We start from the raw sequence: 22,931 nt of genomic DNA, 5'->3' as shown, positions 1-22,931 counted from the left end.
CTGAACACTGGACCAGCAGGGAAGTCCTCCAAATCCTGACTTTTAATAGTTTTATTTAGATATTCCATTTCTTCTTTTTAAATATTGTTTGAAATATGTCTATTGACACAAATTCATATAGCACACAATTCGTCCATTTAAAGTGTAAAATGAAAAAAAAAAATAAAGTGTAAAGTGCAATCAGTGTATTTGGGGAGTCAGACGAGCATAACCACAATCAATTTTAGAAAATTTCCAGCACACCAGTAAGAACCAAGTAGATGAATATTCACAGACACTATCCACCACGATGTCCCCCCGGCCCACTCCAGCCTTGTATGTGTGTGTGTTCAGTCGCTCAGTCATGTCTGACTCTTTGCAACCCCATGGGCTGCAGCCTGCCAGACCCTTCCGTCCATAGGGTTTCCCAGGCAAGAATACTGGAGTGGGTAGCCGTTTCCTTCTTCAGGGGATTTTCCCAAGCCAGGGATCCAACCTGCATCTCCTGCATTGGCAGGCGGATTCTATACCACTGTGCCACCTGGGAAGCCCCCAGCCTTAGGTAACCATTAATCTTCTTTGCTTATCTGTAGATTTTCCTATGGTGGATATTTCATATAAACGGAATCATAATATGTGGTCTTTGGTGGCTGGCTTCCTTCATCTAGCATGATGTTTTCGAGGTTCACCCACATTGTCTTTTTTCATTTTGTTCTTCATGCGTTTGGTGTCACATCTAAGGATCCGTTTCTGAAATCCAGCGTCATAAAAATGTACCTCTGCATTTTCTTCTCAGAGTAATGGCTCAAGTCTGGGAATTGATCAAAAGACTGTGACTCTCTGTTTTCATGATTCAGAATAAACTTTTGTTCATTTGACCAGTGACATCTCTGCTTATACAGACCAAGTAAGAACTTACTGGGCTTCCTAACTCTTTCACTTCTAGGAAGATCATGAGCAACTGGATAAAACCATAGAGCTGCCCAAGTCAGCCTGTTCTGATTGGTGCTTTGACTCTGCTCTCCATTCCTGTAACCAGGCCCACCTTGCCCTTGGTGGTTGTGTGCTGCCACTTGGCTCCTGCCATCTGGGAATCTAAGTACTCCCACTGCATTTAGGATTCCCCATTCAGTGACTGCAGTTCCTACCGTGAGTTCTGGCCTGCAGAGAAGAGCAATCACAGAGTTCTTCAAGGGTGCTGGGGCTTCCCTCACAGTCTTGGTGAAAGGTATGTCTTCAGGACCCTCCCAGTATGGATGAGTATGTCTTCAATGCCAAATCCACACTAACAGTCAAATCTCTGTAAACCTCTGAATGCCTTCCTCTGTATTAAACCAAGGCAGGGTTGACATTTCCAACTCACTCACTGTGGGCCCAATTTTGGTCCATAGTTCAACCAACCAGACAAACTAATAAGAGCACTTTCTAACTCCCAGAGTTGCAATATTAAATGCAGAATCTATGCTTAATGAATCATTTTGGCCTGATCTAGCTTTCTGTGGGGAGGCTGATCACATTGGGGGTCAGGAGACTGCTTCCAACTGAGGGTGGGGAGGATTCTTCTACTGGCAAAGATGACTTGTCAGACTTGATGGACTCAGTGTCCCCAGCTTCATCAGGGTCTCCCCACACAGCTCTATCACAATGTACAGAATCCCATTCTTTCCAAGTCAGCGCCCTCATTTTAACAGGAAACACTCTAGTGGCAGAATTCAACTTCTAGTCTAATTCAACCAGTTGCAGGTTGAGCGTTTGCATGTGATCATTAGCAATCTCAGCCCAGTATGTACAGGAGATAATTGTCTGCTTATGATTACACACAGAATCTTTTATGTCTTTTACTGTAAACTGAGCTAATCCTTTTCTTTCACCACTCTTTCCAACTACATTTGGAGCAACCAGAAAGCTCCTCATATCTATTGGTGTTCCAAAAATGTTCAAAAGTATCATATACACAGTCACAGAACACCTTGCACCCAGGAGTTCTTTTAAGTGGTTCATCAGGCATATCCAAAGGAGATATTTTCCATATATCTATTGCCATAGACTATCGATGCTGTCTTTACTATAGAGTCGTTAGCAACTTTAAACCTAATCAGATTACAGAGCTAATTCTAGAAACTCCAGAAGCATTTGAGAAAACTCTTTTTTTAAATTGAAGTATAGTGGCTACACAGAACTGTATGTTACAGATGTACAATATAGTGATTTGCAATTTTAAAGGTTATACTCCACTTATAGCTATTACAAAATATTGGCTATATTCCCCATGTTTTGCAATATATCCTTGTAGCTTATTTTATACATAATAGTCTATAACTCTTACTCCCCTATTCCTATCTTGCCCCTTCCTCCCTCCCTCTCCCGACTGGTAACCACTAGTTTGTTCTCTGTGTCTGTGAGTCAGCTTCTTCCATGTTAATGTTCAGTTTTTGTTCAGTTGCTCAGTCACGCCCGACTCTTTGTGACCCCATGGACTGCAGCATGCCAGGCTTCCCAGTTCTTCACCATCTCCCAGAACTTCCTCAAACCCATGTCCAGTGAGTTGGTGATGCCATCCAACCATCTCCCCTCTCTCCTCCCCTTCTTCTCCTGCATTCAGTATTTCCCAACATCAGGTTCTTTTCTAATGAGTCAGTTCTTTGCATCAGGTGGCCAAAGTATTGGAGTTTCAACTTCAGCATCAGTCCTTCCAATGAATATTCAGGACTGATTTCCTTTAGGATGGACTGGTTGGATCTCCTTGACATCCAAGGGACTCTCAGGAGTCTTCACCAACACCACAGTTCAAAAGCACCAATTCTTTGGTGCCTAGCCTTCTATGTGGTCCAACTCTCACATCCATGCATGACTACTGGAAAAACCATAGCTTCGACTAAACAGACTTTTGTCAGGAAAGCAATGTCTCTGCTTTTTAATACGCTATCTAGGTGTATCATAGCTTTCCTTCCCAGGAGCAAGCATCTTTTAATTTCATGGCTGCAGTCACGATCCACAGTGATTTTGGAACCCAAGAAAATAAAGTCTGTCACTGTTTCCATTGTTTCCCCATCTATTTGCCATGAAGTGATGGGACCAGATGCCATGATCTTCGTTTTTTGAATGTTGAATTTTAAGCCAGCTTTTCCACTCCCCTCTTTCACCTTCATCAAGAGGCTCTTTAGTTCCTCTTCATTTTCTGCCATAAGGGTGGTGTCATCTGAGGTTATTAGTCTGTTTTATTTTTTAAATTCAACATCTAAGTGAGATCATGCAGTATTTGTCTTTCTCTGTCTGACTCGTTTCACTTAGCATATTGCCCTACAAGCCCATCCGTCTTGCTACAAATGGCAAAATGCCATTCATTTTTATGTCTGTGTAGTATTCCATTGTGTGTGTGTGTGTGTGTGCGTGTGCGTGCACACGCGTGCATGCACCACATATTATTTATCCATTCATCCATTGATGGACACTTAGATTGCTTCCATATCTGACAATTGTAAATAATTCTACCATGAACATTGGAGAGCATTTATCTTTTCAAATTAGTGTTTTTGGGTTTTTTGGATATACACCCAGGAATTGAATTGCTGGGTCACATAGCTCAATTTTAGTTTTCTGAGAAACGTCCCTACACAGTGACTGCATCAATATATGTTCCCACCAACAGTGCACAAAGATTCCCTTTGTGCCACATCCTTGGTACCATTTGTTATTTGTGTTCTTTTTGATGATAGCCATTCTCACAGGTATGAGGTGACATCTCATTGTGATTTTGATTTCCATTTCCCTGATGGGTTAGTGATGTTGAGCATCTTTTCATGTGCCTGTTAGCCATCTGTATATCTACTTTGGGAAAGTTTCTATTCAGTTTTTCTGCCTATTTTTAAAGTTTCTTTTTTTCTGACCCTAAGTTTTTGAGCTATTTATATATGTTGGATATTAACCCCAAATCAATTACATGCAATATTTTCTCTCATTCAGTAGCTTCTTTTCATTTTTTCAATGGTGTCTTTTGCTGTGCAAGAACTTTTAGGTTTAATTGAGTCCCCATGCTATACTAAGTCGCTTCAGTCATGTCTGACTCTGTGCAACCCTATGGACTGTAGCCTGCCAGGCTCCTCTGCCCATGGAATTCTCCAGGCAAGAATACTGGAGTGGGTTGCCATGACCTTCTCCAGGGTATTTTCTTGACCCAGGGACTGAACCCTCATCTCTTATGTCTTCTGCATTGACAGGCAATTTCTTTACCAGTAGTGCTACCTGGGAAGCCCATTTGTTTATTTTTGCTTTTATTTCCTTTACTTTTGGAGGTGGATCCAAAAACAATGCTGTTGTGATTTATGTCAAAGAGTGTTCTGCCCATGTTTTCATCCAGAAGTTTTGCATATTCAATCTTCATAGGTCTCAAATCCATTTTGAGTTTGTTTTTGTATATAGTGTTAGATCATGTTCTACTTTCATTCTTTTACATGCAACTGTCCAGTTTTCCCAGCACCACTTGCTGGGGAGACTGTCTTTTCTCCACTGTATATGTATTCTTGACTCCTTTGTTGTAGATTAATTGACCATAAGCTTGTTTCTATGATTTCTATCTTATTTCATTGAGCTGTATGTCTGTTTTTGTGCCAGTACCATACTGTTTTGATTGCTATAGCTTCATAGTATAGTCTAAGGTCAAGAAGCTTGATTCCTCCAGCTCTGCTCTTTTTTTCTTTTTACTTTATTTGATAGTGTCTGGTCTTTGTTGTGGCACATTTTTGTTGTTGCACTCTCTTCACTTTCTCTGGTCAATATCTTACAGTTTTCCAAGTACAGGTCTTTTGCCTCTTTAGGTAGGTTTATTTCTAGGTAGTTTATTCTTTTTGATGCAGTTAAATGGGATTATTTAATGGTAAATGGGATAATATCCTAAAGTTCTCTTCCTGCTAGTTGCTGTTAGAGTAGAGATGCAAACAGATTTTTATATATTAACTTTGTATACTGAAACGTCACTGAATTCATCAATGAGCTCTAGTAGTTTTCTGGAACCAGGATGCTAGGTGTTCTCTCAACCAGAACAAAAGGGAACCTCAAGCTGCCACCGGCAGCCGAGGGGAGCAGGGGTGGGTGAGCATCTCTCAGGAGTATACAGGGACATCCAGGACATACAGAGAGGAAAGGGCAGGCGAGGGATTCAACCATTGGCAGGGAGTGCCCTGCCACAATCCTGATAGCTGAGGAGGCAGCCGAGAGTGTTTGCGGGGTCCCAGACAGTCTAAAATGGAACTTGGCTTTTTAGGGGTCTGAAGCATCCCTGGGTCACATGGGAGGGCACTGAATAGGGCTTTTGTCTACAGGAAACACTGGGCAATGCTATCTAGCTCACCCAAGCTGTGTCTAGAGAGATTTAATTCAGGTGGTGTGTCAGCCCTCAGTTTGCAAGAATTGACAAGGAAGCCCACCCCTCGCTGGTGACCGGAGGCTTCCAGCATGGAGCCAAGGTCCAGCGGGAGATCAGAGCTTACGCACCTTAGATGCAGACTTGCTGTTGGACACAACACGCTTCCCTGTAACTACATGGCAGACATACATGTCAGGAAACTCGCCACCTCCTGTGCCTCCCCCGAGTCCTCAGGACCCTGTGAGGCAGGTTCCCCTAGGAACCTGTGTGGGGAAGCGGAGGCTCAGAGTGGGTGAGCCAGGCAACTAGGGGTCATCAGGGCAGCGGTGCCCGGCTTGGCATCTCCTCACCTGAGCCTTCTCTGTCACCCACTGGGCCGGGCGTCTGGGCCCTGGATGGCTGACACCTCAACATCAGAGGCATTTCTGATTCCAGAAGTCTCAGGAAGATCCTCAACCCCAGGAGCAGAGTGAGGGTGAGGGGCATTAGTAGGGTGGGCCGCCTGTGTGGGCTGCCCTGCACGGCCTCCTCTTTGATGCTAGAGCACCAGGCCCTAGAGCAAGATGGCATCTCTCAAAGCCTGGATGCAGAGCCAGATGGAGGTCGTGTGGACGGCGGTCACAGGAAAGGGATCCACACTGTTGCATGACGGCCCAGGGAGACTGCCCCCGCCTGAATGCCTGGGGCAGCAATGTGCAGAGCAAGGCTGGCCTGGGGTGGACATGGTCAGGCTGTGGAGCCCAGAGGACGGCAGCCTGTCCTCCTTCTGCGTCCCTGGGACCTCACCTGTCACCTCTACAGCCCCCACCCTGGGGCTCCTGCAGACCAATGGCAGGGCCCAGAGAGGGTCTGTGTTGGGGACCAGATGCCCGGCCAATGACAGTGCACAGAGGACTGGGTGACTGTACCCCTGACCGTGGACCCCCACCCTGGATGAGGCTGTGCTTGAGCACAAGGGTGCCATGCAGAACCCTCAAGGCACCTGTGAACACAGAGGAGGGGCTGACTTTGAGGATCACACATCTGTCGGTGCGCGTCTGCCCAGACCTGGGACTCCAGGACCAGAAGACTGTGTCCACTTTGCACGAGTGCTTGGTCTGAGACTTCACCCTCGTGCACAAGTGTCACGGTGTCTGCTGTCATTACGAGCATGGACCAGGAGGCTGACATGCTAACCAGCCTGGGTGCAGCCAGCCCTTTATTAGGTCACTTAATGACTGCCTTGTGATGTCAACCCTGAGCAAGCAGAGGCCTTTGGTGAGGGGCCGAGCGCTCTTGTGAGCCTGGACTGCTCCTGGCCACTGCACTGTCCAATTTCCAGGAAGGAGGGACGCACCACCCTCCGTGTGGCTGTGGACAAGGAGGGCCCCACAATGGACGGGATGCCCGGCGTCTGGGGGACTCCCTTTCTTCCAAACACAGGGCCTCTGGCCCTGGGCTCAGGAAGCTGCACCCCTCCCTGCGGACCTTTTGGTCGCCCTGGCCCTGCCTGTGCCCACCGCAGCTTCAGGCTGCTGCTGGAAGAGAGCACTTTCCAGGCTTTGAGGGAAGAGCCTTTGTTGAAGAGGCTGCACACCGAGTGTGCTGCCCTGCCTGGGGGAGAGGGCAGCCTCCTCTCCCTCCCCTCTCCCAGGAAGCGGTGGACCATCGTCAACAGTCACCACTTTGTGTCCATCTGGTGGGAGGAAGATGTCACTTGTGTAGGCATCAGTGAGGAGCTCTTTGAGGAAATTTTGGAGAGGGTGGACTCAGACAAGGTGTCTGAGACAGACTGCATGAAGAGCTTCGTCTGCCAGCTTAGCTTGTATGGATTCAGCAAAGCGTGCCAGGATGTGCTCACCTCCCTCTGCCTGACCAACCTGCTCATGGAGGAGCTGCCTGTCTGTGTCTTGAGCAAGGTAAGGGTGGAGGAATATCTGCTGGGCCCTGGGGGCGGGGTGGGTGCCAACCTCAGTGTGGCCGGGAATGCTGTGTGTAAAGACAGGACTGGGGACCAGCGTGACTGCCAGAGCTGCCAGTGCTGGTGCTGCATTGGGGAGTTGTGAGGGGGAGAGTCTGAGCATTCTCAGCACAAAGAAGTCACTGCTCCTCCTTTCTTTCTCTGCTGGGGATGTCTGTGTGAGATGACGGAGGTAAGCTGAATGCACAGTAGGGATCAGGTCAGGATACCCGGGGGCCAGGAGTCACTCTGTACCACTGACCCGTGGGCCCTTAGATCACAGTCACATCAGGGAAAGAGATGACATTGCTCAAATGCTGGACCTTCCTGTCCTCCAGCCAGGGCACAAATGGGCCAAGCGGAGGCAGGTGGGGGACGGGGTTTGTGTGCCCCCATGACTCCCTCACGGCTCAGACCTGAAAGAATCTGCCAGCAAGGCGGGAGATCTGGGGTCGATCCCTGGGTTGGAAACATCTCCTGAAGAAGGGCATGGCAACCCACTCCAGTATTCTTGCCGGGAGAATCCCCATGGACAGAGGAGCCTGGTGGACTACTGTCCATGGGGTCGCAAAGAGTCACACATGACTAAGTGACTAAGCACATGACTCCCAGAGCTGTGGAGCAGAAGTCTAGTGCAGGGAAGCACAGGTCCTTTCCTGGGAAGTGTCCTGCTCAGCCGAGGAAGTGCAGGCCATGGGTCGACACCTGCACAGAAAGCAGAGAAACTTGTGCAGTCTGCCTGCTGCAAATGCCAAGGCCCCTCTCTGGGCCTTGTACGGATACTCTTGGGCCACTCTGATTCATTTTCCAAGGTAATGGTGAGTTAATGAGTCCCGAGGATGTGCAAGCTGGGGCACTGCCTCCTGTGGGACAGGGACCTGCTTTCTCCATGAGGCCTGGGGATGGCGGGGTGAGGGCACCCAGGGGCCTAGCCAACAGGGTGCTGGTTTCAGTAAGCCTTTTGACACTTGGACTTGCTATTCTCTCTCTCTCTCTCTCAGTGAACCCCAGTTACAGTTCTGCTGCAGTTCCCTGTTTGAGAGAGACAGCCATACCTCCTGGGGAAGATGAAGAGGAGAGGGGGCATTAAGTCTGCATCTCGGCAGGTGGAGGGCAGGCCGGCAGCCCTGGGCGTCCTTCATGGGCCCAGCACTGCTCAGCCACAGGACGGCCTGTCACCCTGCCCTGAGGGTGCCCAGGGGACCGTGAGCCACCTGGAACTCGCCCCCGCCACTGCCCTGGCCGGGACCTACAATGTCCCTGCTGCTGGTCCAGGGAGGGCGGCCCCACCCTCCTTGTTGGGTCCTGAGGCCTGGCAGCCCGAGGGCACACAAGCTCCTTTTTTTCTAATCCCTGTCCCAACAGAGGTGGCCCTGCCCACGGGCCCTGCCTGTGGCTCTGCTTCACCTGGCCTCCTGCCCAGATGGTTCCTCCTTTGATGGTGGTTGGCCCTACCACTGTGCCCACCCAAATCTTCAGCCTGCCCCCTGGGCAGCTCCCAGTGGCCACACGGGTGCCTCTGTGCCCCACCTGGATGCCTGTTGTGGCTCAGGCCTGGAACCCCTTCTACTACTGCTCAGGCAGCGCCTCTTTCCCAAAATCTCCAGCCATTCTTTCCCGTAATCCCCACCCCCTTCAGGTGTACCCCCAGAGGGCCCCAAATATGCACCCTATTCAGACAGATAGAGGCGGCCCTTTGGTCAGAATACTGCACGCCAAAAAAGAACCTGAAAACACGAGGGATTTCCCACCCAGCACATATCTTCAGCGTCTCCATCCTGGGCCTGGCTGAGCATTTGAGTCCCCTCAGGCAGCTGCTTGCTTGCAAAGTCAAGACAGATAGCGACCCACCCCTGGCACAATATGGGCAGCTCGTACACACCTGGGGAAGCCCCTCAGATGCTCTGCACCCACTCGTTGAAAAGACCCGTCAAGAGCTTGACAAGAGCCCGGTGGAGTGGCTTCACGGGCACAGGGACACTGTCCAGCAGGCTCCTCACTTGACAGATGAGTAGAAATTAGGCCTCCCCTTGTTGGGGGCCCCAAAAGAGCCCTACTTGTCCTGAGATGCACAGGGCTGGAGCTTGTGGTACCTGTCCGAGGCCTGCGGGTGTTCAGTTTGGGGACTCGCTGGTGTCTGGACAGCAGGCCCGAGGTTTGGCTTCATTGCAGGGCCTACATCTGGTGACATTTTCTTGTTTCTCTTTTCTTTTCCCTTTTCAGCTGAGTGCTCCAAGGGTGTCACACCTCAGCACCCTCTGCTTGCTGGGGTGTCCATTTTATAACACGCTTTCTCTTAAAAGAGTGTTTGTCCTGAGGAGCATAGCAAAGAGCCCTCCAGGGTCGTGCTGCAGAGACAAGGGCTCCGAGGTCGGGAGAGGGGAGAGCATGCACACCAGTCCACCAGAACTGAAAGGCTGGGTCTCCCTTGTTGGAAGTCTGGTGCAGGCAGAGGAGCCCCTGAGAAAGGACACGGGGCAGTGCAGGCCAGGCCTCTGTCAGCCCCAGCACTGAGCTGCCATGACACCCGACCAAACTGCTCACTTCCAAGTCAAAACACAGCCCCTTACAAAGGTCGCTGCCTGGGGAATGCCTTAAATTTCAGAAGGTTTCATTCGGTTTTTTGTCTTGACTTCCGTATGCCTCCTGACCTGAATCACACACAGATGCTGCTATTTATAAAACACATTCCCTGAAACCTCAGCATGTGTGGCACCTGCTTACCTGTAAATCTATAAAGTGGAGATGTGCTGATTGCAATATCAAATCATCTGCTTGTCACAAAAGGCAACTTTTATTTACAGTCAAGGCTGCCTGACATCAAAAGAGACTCCTGTGGTACTTCACTCCCACCACTCAGTCCTTGGTAGATTTTGATTGATGTCTGCAGAGTGAAGTGGCTAAGCACGTGTCCTCCTGGGCTGGGCAGAGGCGGCAGCCTAAGGTCACACAGGAGTGGAGGGAGGGAGTATGGACTTGATGGGCTGGCCCTGGACAGTCAAAGTGTCTCAAGCCCCACGTGTGCCTGGGTCACCAGAGGAGAGGCCAGGCGGCTCCAGAGGCATGGGTTTACTTTTGTCCCCGGGGTCACACAGGTGACTGTGTCTAGGAGAGTGGAAATGCAATTCAACCAGACAGGGTGTCTCAGAGCAGGGGCCTACCTCACAAGTGCTCCAACTAAGTAAGGGTGACCCTGGAGGCCCAACCGGGCAGACCCAGGGGAGCCAGTGATCCACGGCCAACTCACTTCCCACCAGCTCTGCTCGAGCCTTCTTCAGCCCAGTGCTATTCTTGGGTCCTCAGTGGCTCATTTGTCCCCTGGGCCCCCTTGCTCTGTCCTTTCACAAAGGGAGATGCCATGGCCAAACAGGGATGAGGCTCGAAGAGTCTGATTTCTGGATGACAGAAACAAGACTTAGCCTGTGATGAGCAAACCTGGCAGTGCTCTGGAGTGCCAGCTCTCTGCAGGAGGAACCGCCCGGGACTCCGTGGGAACTGTTATGAGGAAAGGCCCTAGGATGGATCAAGCTACAAACCAGCAGGGGAGGCTGATGAGACACCACGGCCTGGGACTTGTCTATGCCCAACCCCACAGGTAAGGCCTGTGACCGGGCAGCAAGGTGCTTAGCCATCTGCTGAGCCTCTGGAAAGGGAGGGAAGGTCCCCATCCCCAGGGTCTGAGGCCCCATCCAGGGCCCCCCCTCCCCCTGAGGACCCGTGCAAACCACACAGACGATGACCTCTGCACGCCCCACCCTCAGCAAACTTGGGGATGCCCAAGCCTCACTCAGGCAACACCTCCGGCCTCTGAGTGGTGCTCTGGGGGGTTGTTAGTGGGGCTGGGGCGGCCAGGCCATCATGGGGGCTGGGCTGGACTCCAGTGAGGCTGAGTCCTTGGCCCTCAGGGTCCCCAGGGGCAGGGCAGGTCAGCCACCCACCCTCCTCCCAAATGTCTCTCCTTCCTGGGGGAAGAGTCTAAAGTCGCCCGACCGGTGGGGACTTAGAACCCACGACTCACGAGTTCTTGGCCCCCGAGAGTCCCTCTGGGACACTCTGCATAAGACGGGCCCATGCGGGAGATTGGGGGGGGCATCCGTGTAGACCAGTGGAAGAGAGCCACCAGGAGATGACCCTGGGGATACCCCAGAGAGGAGGAGTGTGAAGTCACTATGAGTAACCAAGGCCATCTACAGGCTGCTGAGTTCTTGCTAATTCACCTGCCGCTGCTCACCCTCTTCAGCTAAAACAATATCATTCATGCAAAAATTTCCAAAGTGTGGTGACACTGAGCAACCCCCATGGGAAGGTGAGTGGTTCCCTGTGCTCCCACAAAGTCATGGGCACAGCAGCCCCCCATCCATCATCTGTGCTTGGACTGCAGCCTTCTCTCGAGGGTTAATGAGGCCCCCTCCTGAGAGAGGATGAGAGGGTCCAGTTGTCCCGGAACAGAGGGTCCTATAGAATACAACCCCAGCCCGACTGGGACTCCTGGGGGCCCTGGTCTGGGCTGTCAGGCTGAGACCCCACACTCCCCCTCACTTTGTCAGTGAACTTTCAGAGTCAGAGGCTTGGTCTTTGTGGCCCAGTCTCAGGTAGGCAGAGGGAGGGGCCCACGTCCTCTGGAGACTTGAGGTGAGGACCAGAGGAGGCTGAGGGTCCCCAGGGCATGCATGTGCGGCCCTCCCGACAGCCCTGGGGGACCATGGGGCATGGCATCCAGATGTAATGTCACTGATCCCGATGGGAGTGAAGGGAGGGCCTGGGTCAGGTGTCCGGGTTCAGGTCAGCACAGTGAAAGAACCCAGCTGTTCTAGGAGTCAAGGTAGTGGGGCTCTAGGGCCCCAAGACATCCAGGTCATCACTGCTCTCAGCCCTGGGAGACCCTGGCAGGGTTGTAGGAATGAGCCCCCTACTCCCGCTTGCCTCTCAGGGATCCTAGCTGGGGATGGCCTGGTTCTAAGGGGAGCAAGGTCAGGGACAGAGGGTGGTGCTCAGACCTGCTCAGAGTCAAAGTGAAGAGCAGAAGGAGGGTTGAGGAACACCCAGGGCATCATCTCAGCTCTGGGAAGCCCTGGGCTTGGAGCCCTGGTGTTATGTCCACAGACTTCCCTTTGGGGTCTCAGTGAAGTGATGGCCTTGGTGTGAGGGCCCTGCTTCCGGTCAACACAAGGGGCATCACTGGACCTGCCAGGGCTCAAGATGAGAACCTTGAGTGAGGTAACAGGGAATCCCACCGGTCTTGGCATCTGTTGTCAGCCAGGGGAGACTCTCATGGGGACATGAGCATCGGGTCTCAGAAACACTGGAGACTTGATATAAGGGACAGGGCCTCAGAGATTGGAGGGGAGATTCCTAGATTTTGAAGGAGTTTAGGTGAGGGCCCTGAGGGAGGACTGAGAGGACCCTGGATCCCAAACAGAGGAGACTTAAGAGAAGTCGGTCCCTGCTGTTGGTCCCTGGCACCGCTGGCGTAGGATGAGTGCAGCAGACATGGTCAGACTTCCTGAAATACGGGTCTCAGACTAGGGACCCAGTATGGGGGAGGAGTTCCTGATATCTGGGTCTCAGATTGAGACCTCATCTATGGAGTGGGAACTCAGGGGGGCAACTTCCCAGGTCCTGTGGGGCGTCAAGTTGAGGACCCTGAGGAGGGACTAGGGGATCGTGGACCCCAATCAGAGCAGACCTCAGAGGAGCCCGTCTCTGTTGTCAGTCCAGGGCAACAGTGCAGTAGAATGAATGAAACAGGCATGGTCTGACTTCCTGACATCCGCGTCTTTGAGGGACTGGGGCCCTGGTATAAGGGGCGGGGCTTCAGTTGGGGAGAGGCGAGAATCCAGGTCCTGCCCGGGGGCAAGGTGAGGTACCTAAGGAGAACTGAGGTAACCCCAAAGGAGGATTGACAGAACCCTACAGATCCCTGTCCCTGAAGTTGGCCGTGGGAACCCTTGGGGTGAGAAGACCACACTAGGCCTGTGTGCCTTCCTCACGTGCGGGTCTCAGAGAGACTGGGGGCCTCATGAGAGTGGCAGGGCCACAAAATGGAGGACAGGATAATCCTGGGTCCTGCCTGGAGTCCAGGTTCCATGAGAGGAAGGAATGAGGTGGTTAGACCCGGACATGGGGAGGGATCCTTCCCTTTGATGGGGGTCTTGGAGTCCACAGAGTGGGGTGAACAGGGTGAACAGTTTCTTGACCTCTGGCTTAGGGGCCTCGAGACCTGAGGTGATCAGGCGGGGGGTGGGGGGGAGGGTGCTGAGACTTCAGGTCCACAGAGAGTGGACTTCCCGGACCCCGAGGGAGGACTGAGCAGACCCCCGCCCCTGTGGTCAGTGCTGGGAGGCCAGGCAGGATGTGAGGAGGAGCTGAGGACCCGTGGGAGGCCCTGGGCAGGTGCGGCCACATGTGGGGCCCCTTAGCACTTTCTGTTCAGGCTCGCATCTTTTTCTGAGTTTCCATGCAGGCCCCCAGAGGGGAGGGGCCAGGTTGTGCCAGGAGAAAGGTGAACACTACAAGGGAACCCTGAGGGGACCTCCCACTGCACAACTGGGGTGACCTCACAGGGTCCACCCCTCGTACCATCCCAGAAGGCTCAGGGCTGTGCCACAGGATAACCCCGAGGTGCTCCCTCCATTTCTCTCACAGGAACTCCAGGAATCAGGAGGTGAAGGCAGAAGTCTGAGGCCCATGTCCTGAAGTCAGAGAGCAGAGGAGGTCCAGGCAGTGCTAGGAGTCAAGGTGAGGAGGGTGGCCTGAGTGTGCACCAGGGGCTCCCCACCCCAGAACAGAGGGGACCCCACAAGGGCCTAATTCCCACACCTTGTCAGCCCTGGAAATCTCGGACTGTGCTGACTGCACCCTGGGGAGCCACCCTACTTCCTCCTTCAGGTAGCCAGGGGACTGCCCGCCCCAGAGGCATGCCCCTGTGAGGTCTGAGAGCACACCTCAAGGGGAGACCTGTAAGTGGCCTGTGTCAGAAATCCCAGGGTGTGTTGCTCAGCTGAGGCCGCTGACACCCCCTTTCTCCCCCAGAGGCATGGTCCCCATCTGTTCCCCTGCCTCACTCCTGGCTGTGGTTTGACCCCAGGCATTGCACTCATGATCAGGATGACTGAGCTGAGCAAGCCCGAGGAAGACCTTCAGGACCCAGGCAAGGCCCAGGGCCTGGAGGAGGCGCAGCTCTTGGGGGCTGAGGCAGGGGAGGCTGCATCCACCTCGGCCTTCTCCCCCAAGTCTCCTGCTCCACCCTTGCAGAGGCCTTGCCCCAGGAAGCTTTGAATGAGATGGTGGCTAACCTGATGAAGTTCCTGCTGTTCGAGTATCGGGCCAAGGAGATGGCCTCCGAGGCGGAAATGCTGAAGAAGGTCCTCAGGGATAACAAGGAGCACTTTTCGGTGGTCTTCAGCCAAGCCTCGGAGTGCCTGCAGCTGGTCTGTGGTGTGGAGGTGAAGAAGGTAGACCCCAGGGAGCACATCTACATCATGGTCCCCACCCTGGGCCTCACCTGTGATGCGATGCTGAGCAGTGGGAAGAGCATGCCCAAGGCCTGCCTCCTGGTGCTGGTCCTCAGCCTGATCATGCAGAATGGAGACTGCACTCCTAGGGAGGATGTCTGGGGAGCACTCAGCAAGTGGGGATGTTTGTCAGGAGGGAGCACTGTGTCTTAGGGGAGCCCAGGGAGCTGCTGACCCAAGTGTGGGTGCAGGAGGGGTACCTGGAGTACCGGCAGGTGTCTGACAATGACCCTGCTCGCTTCGAGTTCCTGTAGGGTCCCCAGGCCTGTATGGAGACCAGCGAGTCGGAAGTCATGGAGGACCTGCTGAGAGTCAACCAGTGGTTTTCCAGGGCCTTCCCACCCCCATCTGCAGAGGCTGTGAAGGAGGAGGAAGAGGAGTCCTGACACAGAGAAGCAGACAAGCTGATCTTCCCCTCTGTGATTGAAGAGGGAGCAGTCAGCCTTCTCAGTAGTGATGGCCTGGGACACTTGGGGGAACCCGGGGTGTAGCATCTTTGTGTTCCTTTTCTCTGAGATGACATGGAAATTCATCTCTCTTTTTTTTTTTTAGGAATTTTTCAAATGTGTTTTTTCAGCTTAAGCCTTAATAAACTTCAGTATCTAACTTTGTGAATGACATTGTTCACACATGTATTTGTACTTAACCAGTTTAAGGACCAGACTTTTGCTGTTTTGTAAAAGAGATTGGGAACTCTTGCATTTTATTTTGTGACCTGGAGCAAGAATACATGGAATTGGAATTACAAGTATTTTGGATATGTGAACTTACTTAGCAGTATATAGTTGGTGGAAGAATTGGAAAATAAAAAACGATTGTAGTGAATTCTTGCTTCTTATAGGTTTTGACTGTCCTTTTCTACAGCTAATCCACCACATCTGTTTACTTGGATTTTGCCAGGTTATTATTTAAGAAAGTAGGAAAAAATTGATGAGATTAATAAGCCCCCTTCTCACTGGTTCATTTATTCCACAGAACTTCACGGATCCTCTGCTCTGTGGAAGGCCCTGTGTTAGCAGTGGGGACACTAGGAGAAGCAGGACACCCCCACACCTAGAGCTATGGTCTAGGAGCCACAGTCACAGGACGAAGGTGGAGAGATGTACCACTGTCCCACAGAACAGGCAATATGGGGCACAGTGGTGGGGATCCAGGAGGAGCACTCAAGTGTTGGTGTCTGAGCCAGGGCAGTTTGAGGCTTTGGGAAGCTGGACTCCTTCTGTGGGAGATGATGGTAATGAACCTGAGTGGTGTCAACAGCCAGACTTTAGAAGGTGTCTTATGGGTGAGAGGAAAGTCTGAAATCAGGCATGCATGTTAGAAGTTGATCTTCTCTCCAATAAATCTCCTGGGTCTCAAAAACAACGTGCAGTTTGGTCAGAACAGGTAGACACCTGGTTTTTCTGCCTGAGTCTAAATACACTTGAAAGTTTCCAAATGGGAAATGAGTGAATTTGGTTTGGCACACAGTCTACTCAGTCTCAGGGAATACAGTTGAAGACATTTCAATTACCACCCTCAGTCTTCTGGTAAGATTTTAATAGGGTTCTTCTTTGAAACTGGCAATCTGACACTTCAACTGGTGGGTCAGCTTTCCTGAGTGGTCAGACCCCAAAGCCATAGTGAAGGAGGAAACAGAACAGGCTCTGTCTTGAAAGTAGGACTCCATCTTGGGCGGGACCGTGGACTTTGAGCTATAGGCCCAGTATCTATGGAGACGACATACCAACTGGAAAACCAGGACCCTGGAAGGAAGAGCCCCAGGGCTCTCCATCCCCTAAAAGAATACCTTAATTATCTGTGTAGCTGAATAGAATCATACATTCTATTATGCTTACTGGGGTATGGCCACAGGCTTATTGATAATTGTCCACTGTTAACTACCTAGGCTTAAGGCATATGATCACAGGTTAACTTTGTTTGGATCTTACTTTTTCCTTTGTTCAGACTAGTTTCAGGGAAACTTATACACTTAGGGTATATAAGATTTTCACAAAAACTGGTCGGGGTCCTTGGCTAAGAGGAGACTCTGTCTTGGGCCCACCGGTGTAATAAGCTGCACTCCACTATCTGCATTCTCCTTCTGAGGGAGTTTGTTTCCCGGAACGCGTGGTTACAATAATAAAAATTGCACTGAACTTGAATTCACACACCTCAGAATCCTCCCGGAGAAGGCAATGGCACCCCACTCCAGTACTCTTGCCTGGAAAATCCCATGGATGGAGGAGCCTGGTAGGCTGCAGTCCATGGGGTCGCACAGAGTCGGACACAACTGAAGCGACTTAGCAGCAGCAGCAGCAGCAGAATCCTTCTTGAAGTTGAAGAGTGGTGCATTGTGCTTATCCTTGCTGGATTTTGTAAAGAAAACTCCCACTGTCCTTTTTCTCCCACTGTCACTTGTCTGATACCTGCCCCTCATGAAGGTCATGGCTGTTGGGGAGCCTACGGGCACCTGTGCTCAGACATGTTCTATCCTGTGGAGGCAGCCGAGTCTCCCAGGCTACACTCCCTGGCATTAGGAGGTAGGGCCACATATTCACTGCTGAGACTGTGGCTGGGCACTGCTGCAGAGGGTAGGGCAGAAAGAGAACTGGAGGGAGTGGGGGGAGGGGGATCCCCTCCCTGACATTCCCAAGAGCCTTGGAAACTAAATCAGATCTTGCATTGGAAAGTGCCCCCCCCCCAAAAGAAAAGAAAGAAAGAAAGAAAGTGCCAGTAGAGAGTAGTGACTAGAAACAGTTGAAAATTCAAGGCGTCTTTGGCTTCCTCAGAAACTCCTCAACACGTGAAGGGAATTGTCTTCATCACAAGCTTTACCTACCGGCTGCTGTCTGTTGAGCACCAGCACCGAGTACACTGCAGGTCAGGGGAGAGACTCCAGGTCTTTGTTCACATCTCTTCTCCATGTGCTTCCTGGAAGCTGCCTGAAGGGAACAGGGGATCCTTATGTAAACCTACAACAAGTTGGAAATAAATACAAGGTTAATTCACCGATTTTAATACAAAGAAAAAAAACAGTTCATCTAAATAACAATAGAATGTACTTTAGGGAAAAAGCATCCCATGTGTCTTGATGCCTGGGGTGGGATGGAAAGGTATTTTGGATGCAGGTGGTGCCACATCCATGGGGTTGAGATCCCAAGAAGCAGGAAACACTTTTGCCTGCCTGACTGATGGAAGATCTGTCCAGGTGCTGTCCATTCAGGGCCAAGGGTAAGGACCTGGGCTCTTCTCAGTGGCACAGTCAGAAGGTAGGTGTTTTTAGGAGAACTACTCTCTTCCTAGAGCCCTCCAGGACAGTTGTGATGTAGACAGGGTGGAAGAGGAAGGAGCATTTTGGATTCTGGGCACTGCAGATAGTATCCTGGGGGTGGTACAGCCAGAGGGACTGAGGAGGGTGGAGAGCCCTGGGAGCAAGGGGCAGGGATGCAGCCTAGGAGTCTGGAGCTGAGCTTCAAGCCAGAATCACATGAGGACCACACAGCCCTCCTTCTGAGGTCCATCCTTCTCTCCCTTTCCCTTCGTCACATGGCAGAGCTGGGTCAGGAGAAGAGGAGACATGTGGATGGGGAACTGGTGCCTGAACCTCTGCGGAGAGGAGTGCAAAGTACCAGGTGGGAACCATGGCTCATAGGTCAGTAGGACTGTTATGATACCTCCTGGTGGAACCAACTTCCTTTGGGAAGAGCATGTCCTGTCACCCCCATTAATAGAGTGACCAGTAGCCACATGAGGCTGGGTAGTGTGAACTCCAATGTACTTAGTGTGTCCCAGGGCCTGGCCTTCTGCCTTAACATAATGTGAAGTCAAATGTAAATAGCTAGAAGTGGCTAACGGCTAGATAGCCCCGCTGAGGAACTTCAGAACCTACACGGGGGCCAAGAAGCACAACCTCCCCTGTGGGTCACTGGGAGTGGTGGTAGGTGGGGTCACTGTACCCTCTGGTTCCAGGGCCATGTATCTTACTTGGTGGGGGAACTAATGATGACAGATGTGAAATTTGTCCAGTCCCTGGAGGGTGAAACCCCAGTACCACGGACTCTCATATCCCAGTGTGCACCTCACATGTGCTTCGTAGAAGCCATTCTGCTGCTCCAGGAGACCAGCAGCACTGGAAGCTGTGGTCTCAGGGCAATGAGGGCTTTGGTGTGAGGGTCCAGGCTTGGGTCAACTCGGGGACATCCTGTAGCTTGCAGAGCTCAAGATGAGGACCCTGAGGAGGACACAAGGACCCCATGGATCCCACCCCTAATGTCATCCCTAGGCATCCCTTATGGCGGCATGAGCACTTGGCAGCATGTCCCGAAATTTGGCATCCCTGTCTCTGACAGAATGGAGACCTAATATAAGGGGCGGGCCTTAGAAGGAGAAGGGGAGGATCTTAGGTTCTGAAGAAGTCTGGGTAAGGACCCTGAGGAAGGACTGAGGGGATTCTGGACCCCATCACAGAGTGGACTCAGGGAGCACATAGGGTGGAATGAGCACATGCTGCATTTCCTGACATCCGGGTCTCAGAGAGACTGGGGACCTGCTATAGGTGGCAGGGCCTCAGGTGGGAAGAGAGGAGAATTCCAGGACTTGTGGGGTAACAAGTTGAGGTCCCTGACGGAGGACTAAGGGACCCTTGGCCTCAAAGAAAGCTGTCTCTGTTGTCGGTCCTTGGCGACCCTGAGGTAGGATGAGAATCACAGGCATGGTTTGACTTCCTGACATCCGGGTCTCAGAGAGACTGGGAGCCTCGTATAAGGGGCGGGGCCTCAGGTGGGGAGAGGAGAGAATCTGAAGTTCTACCCGAAGACAAGGTAAGGCCCTGAGGGAAGATTGAGGGGACCCCCGGGGAGGACTGATGGAGCCCCACAGATCCCCGCCCCTGTCATCAGCCCTGGGAGACCCTGGGGTGAGAAGAGCACACTACACCTGTCCTCACTTTCTGACATCTGGGTCTCAAGAGAGACTGGGGACCTGTTGTGAGGAACCGGGCCTCAAACTGGGGGAGGACAGAGCCCCGGTCCTACCGGGAGTCAAGGTAAGGACCCTGAGGGAGGAGTGAGGGGATCCGGACCCCAGAACAGAGGGGACCCTGGTATTCCCCAGGCAGGACGACCTCGTGCTGCATTTCCTGACATCGGGTCTCAGAGAGACTGGGGACCTGTTGAGAGCGGCGCGGCCTCAAAATGGAGGACGGGCCAATTCCAGGTCCTGCCTGGAATCTAGGCTCCAGGCGGGGAAGGACTGAGGCAGTTAGACCCCAACACAGAGAGGGATCCTTGCCTTTGATGGGGGTCTTAGAGGTCCCAGAGCAGGTTGAACAGGATGAGCAGTTTGTCGACCTCTGGCTTAGGGGCCTCGGGAGATGAGGTGTTCAGTCGGAGGGTGGAGGCTTCAGATCCACAGAGGGTGGACTCCATGGACAGAGCTGAACCCACTCTTGTGGTCAGTGCTGGGAGTCTAGGCTGGACGTGAGGTGAGGACCGAGCATCTCCCCAGCCTAAGTAGGACTCGCAGGAGGCCCTGGGCAGGTGCGACCACATGTGGGGCACTTTCTCTTCAGACTGGGGTCTTGTTCTGAGTTACTCTGCAGGCCCCCAAAGGGCAGGGTCCAGGCCATGGCAGGGGAAAGGTGGGCACTACAAGGGAGCGACAAGGGGACCACTTCCCCCACAGCAAGGGGGGGGGACCTCAGAGTCCAGGGCTGTGCAGAATCTACCCCCGAGGGGCCCCCTCCATTTTTCTCACTCCAGGAACCAGGAGGCAAGAGCAGAGGTCTGAGGCCTGTGTCCAGAGGTCTGAGAGCAGAGGAGGTCCAGGCAGTACCAGGAGTCAAGGTGAGGAGGGTGCCCTGAATGAGCACCAGAGGTTCCCCATCCCAGAACAGAGGGAACCCCACAAAGCCCTAATTCCCCCACTGTGTCAGCCCCAGAACCTCTGGCTGTGCTGGCTGCATGCAGGGGAGCCACTGCCCTCCTCCTTCAGGTAGCCAGGAGTCAGACTGCCCAGGAGGACAGCCCCTGTGAGGCCGAGAGCACCTCGCAAGAGGAGACCTGTTAGTGGCCTGTGTTGACCACCCAGGGTGTATTTCTTAGCTGAGGCCCATGGTCCACAATGTCCCCTGCCTCACTCCTGTCTGTGGTTTGATCCCAGGCATCGTGCTCGTGGTCGAGATGAGTGAGCTGAGCAAGCCCAAGGAAGACCTTCAGGACCCAGGCGAGGCCCAGGGCCTGGAGGAGGCACAGCTCTTGGGGGCTGAGGGGGGGGAGGCTGCACCCCCCTCGGCCTCCTCCCCACCAGTCTCCTCGTCTGCTGCTGAGGAGGCCTTGCCCCAGGAAGCTCTGAATAAAATGGTGGCTAACATGGTGAAGTTCCTGCTCCGCAAGTATCGAACCAAGGAGCCAACCTCTGATGCCGAATTGCTGAATACGGTCCTCAGGGATAACCAGCAGCACTACCCAGTGGTCTTCCGCCAAGCAGTTGAGTGCGTTCTGCTGGTCTTTGGCGTGGATGTGAAGGAGGTAGATCCCAGGAAGCACGTCTACATCATGGTTCCCTGCCTGGGCCTCACCTGTGATGCAATGCAGAGAGGTGGGCAGGGCCTGCCCAAGGCCGGCCTCCTGGTGGTGGTCCTCAGCCTGATCCTCCAGAATAGGGATCACGGCCCTGAGGAGGAGATCTGGGGAGCACTCACCAAGATGGGGGTGTATGTTGGGAGGGAGCACTCCATCTTTGGGGAGCCCAGGAAGCTGCTGACCCAAGTGTGGGTGCGGGAGGGGTACCTGGAGTACCAGCAGGTGCCTGACAGCGCCCCTGCTCGCTACGAGTTCCTGTGGGGTCCCCGGGCCTTTGCGGAGACCAGCAAGGAGAAATTCACGGAGTATCTGCTCAGGGTCAACCAAAGGGCTTTTAGGTCCTTCCCACTCCCTTCTGCAGAGGATGTGAGGGAGGAGGTAGGGGGACCCTGAGCCAGAGCAGCAGCCGGGCTGATACGTCTCTCTGTGATTGAAGAGGGAGTAGTCAGCCTTCTCAGGAGTGATGGCCTGAGCCACTTGGGGAACCAGGTGTAGCATTTTTAGGTTCCTGCTCTCTGCGATGACATGCAGATTGATCTCTGTTTTCTTTAGGAATTTTTCAAATGTGTATTTCAGCTTAAGGCTTAATAAACTTCAGTATCTAACTTTGTGAATGACATTGATCACACATGTATTTGTGCTTACCCAGTTTAAGGAAAAGAGTCTTGCTGGTTTTTAAAAGAGTTTGGGAACTTTCCCATTTATTTTGTGACCCTGAACATGGTAACATGAGAATGGAATTATAACTATTTTGGAAATGTGAACTTACTTAGCAGTAATGTACTTGGTGAAAGAATTAGAAAATAAAATGTGATTAAAGCGAAGTCTTGCTTCTTATACTTTTTGTCTGTCATTTTATACTGTTAAGCTATCTCAGTTTATTTGAATTTTCCCAGGTTATTATTTAAGAAAGTAGGAGAAAACTAATCTGACTAAATAAGGCCCTGCTCCCTGGTTCATTTATTCCACAGAACTTCACAGAGCCTGATTTCTGTGACAGGTCATGTTAGCAGTGGGAAAAGCAGGGCACCCCCACACCTGGAATGATGATCTAAGAGTTGCAGTCACATGAGGAAGGTGGAACGATGTCCCCTAGCCCCACAGAACAAGGCAAAACATGGCGGGGCGGTGGGGATCCAGGAGGAGCCCCCGAGTGTCGGTGCCTGAGCCAGGGTGGTTTGGGGCTTTGGGAAGCTTGGTTCCTTCTGTGGGAGGTGATCGTGATGAGGCTGGGTGGTGGCAGCAACCAGACCTCTCGACAATGTCTTGTGGGTGAGAAGGAAATTTGAAATAGGACATATACATTAGAAGTTCCTCTTCATTTGGAGATGAATCTCCTGGGTCCAAAAGACAAAGTGCACTGTGATCAGGATCAAGTAGATGCCTGGTTTTTCTGCCTGAGTGTAAATACACTCGAAAGGTTCCAAATGAGACATGAGTGAATTGGGGTTGGCACACAATCTTCTCAGTCTCAGGGTTTATAGCTGAAGACATTTAGTTACAATGTTGCAGAAACTAGTACTGGGAAACCAAGCATGACACTTGGAGAGTTGGAGAAGTCAGGTTTATTAAGC

General features: G+C 52.2%; 1 protein-coding gene and 1 pseudogene across 2 annotated transcripts; both read left to right on the top strand.

The window, feature by feature from the left end:
- The first annotated feature begins 7,250 nt into the window (after positions 1–7,250).
- LOC122436022 lies at positions 7,251–15,564 on the top strand (annotated as a pseudogene).
- Positions 15,565–19,545: 3,981 nt separating this feature from the next.
- Positions 19,546–22,198, top strand: LOC122436023 (melanoma-associated antigen 8-like). 2 transcript variants are annotated; one of them, XM_043460150.1, is made up of 3 exons: positions 19,546–19,596; positions 20,536–20,619; positions 20,936–22,198. In XM_043460150.1, the coding sequence occupies exon 3, from the start codon at positions 20,956–20,958 to the stop codon at positions 21,748–21,750; it is 795 nt and encodes a 264-aa protein (XP_043316085.1). In that variant the 5' UTR covers positions 19,546–19,596; positions 20,536–20,619; positions 20,936–20,955; the 3' UTR covers positions 21,751–22,198. The 2 variants fall into 2 exon arrangements, with proteins under 2 accessions (XP_043316085.1, XP_043316086.1); XM_043460151.1 differs by lacking the exon at positions 19,546–19,596 and having other exon boundaries at positions 20,488–20,619.
- The last annotated feature ends 733 nt before the right edge of the window (positions 22,199–22,931 follow it).

This window comes from Cervus canadensis, chromosome X, assembly GCF_019320065.1.
Source record: "Cervus canadensis isolate Bull #8, Minnesota chromosome X, ASM1932006v1, whole genome shotgun sequence".
Taxonomy (NCBI): domain Eukaryota; kingdom Metazoa; phylum Chordata; class Mammalia; order Artiodactyla; family Cervidae; genus Cervus; species Cervus canadensis.
The sequence above is the reverse complement of the archived record's forward strand: the minus strand, read 5'-3'. Positions and strand labels throughout refer to the sequence as shown.

Coding starts and splice junctions, on each gene's coding strand:
- LOC122436023 (XM_043460150.1), top strand. CDS start 20,956: ATGAGTGAGCTGAGCAAGCCCAAGGAAGACCTTCAGGACCCAGGCGAG.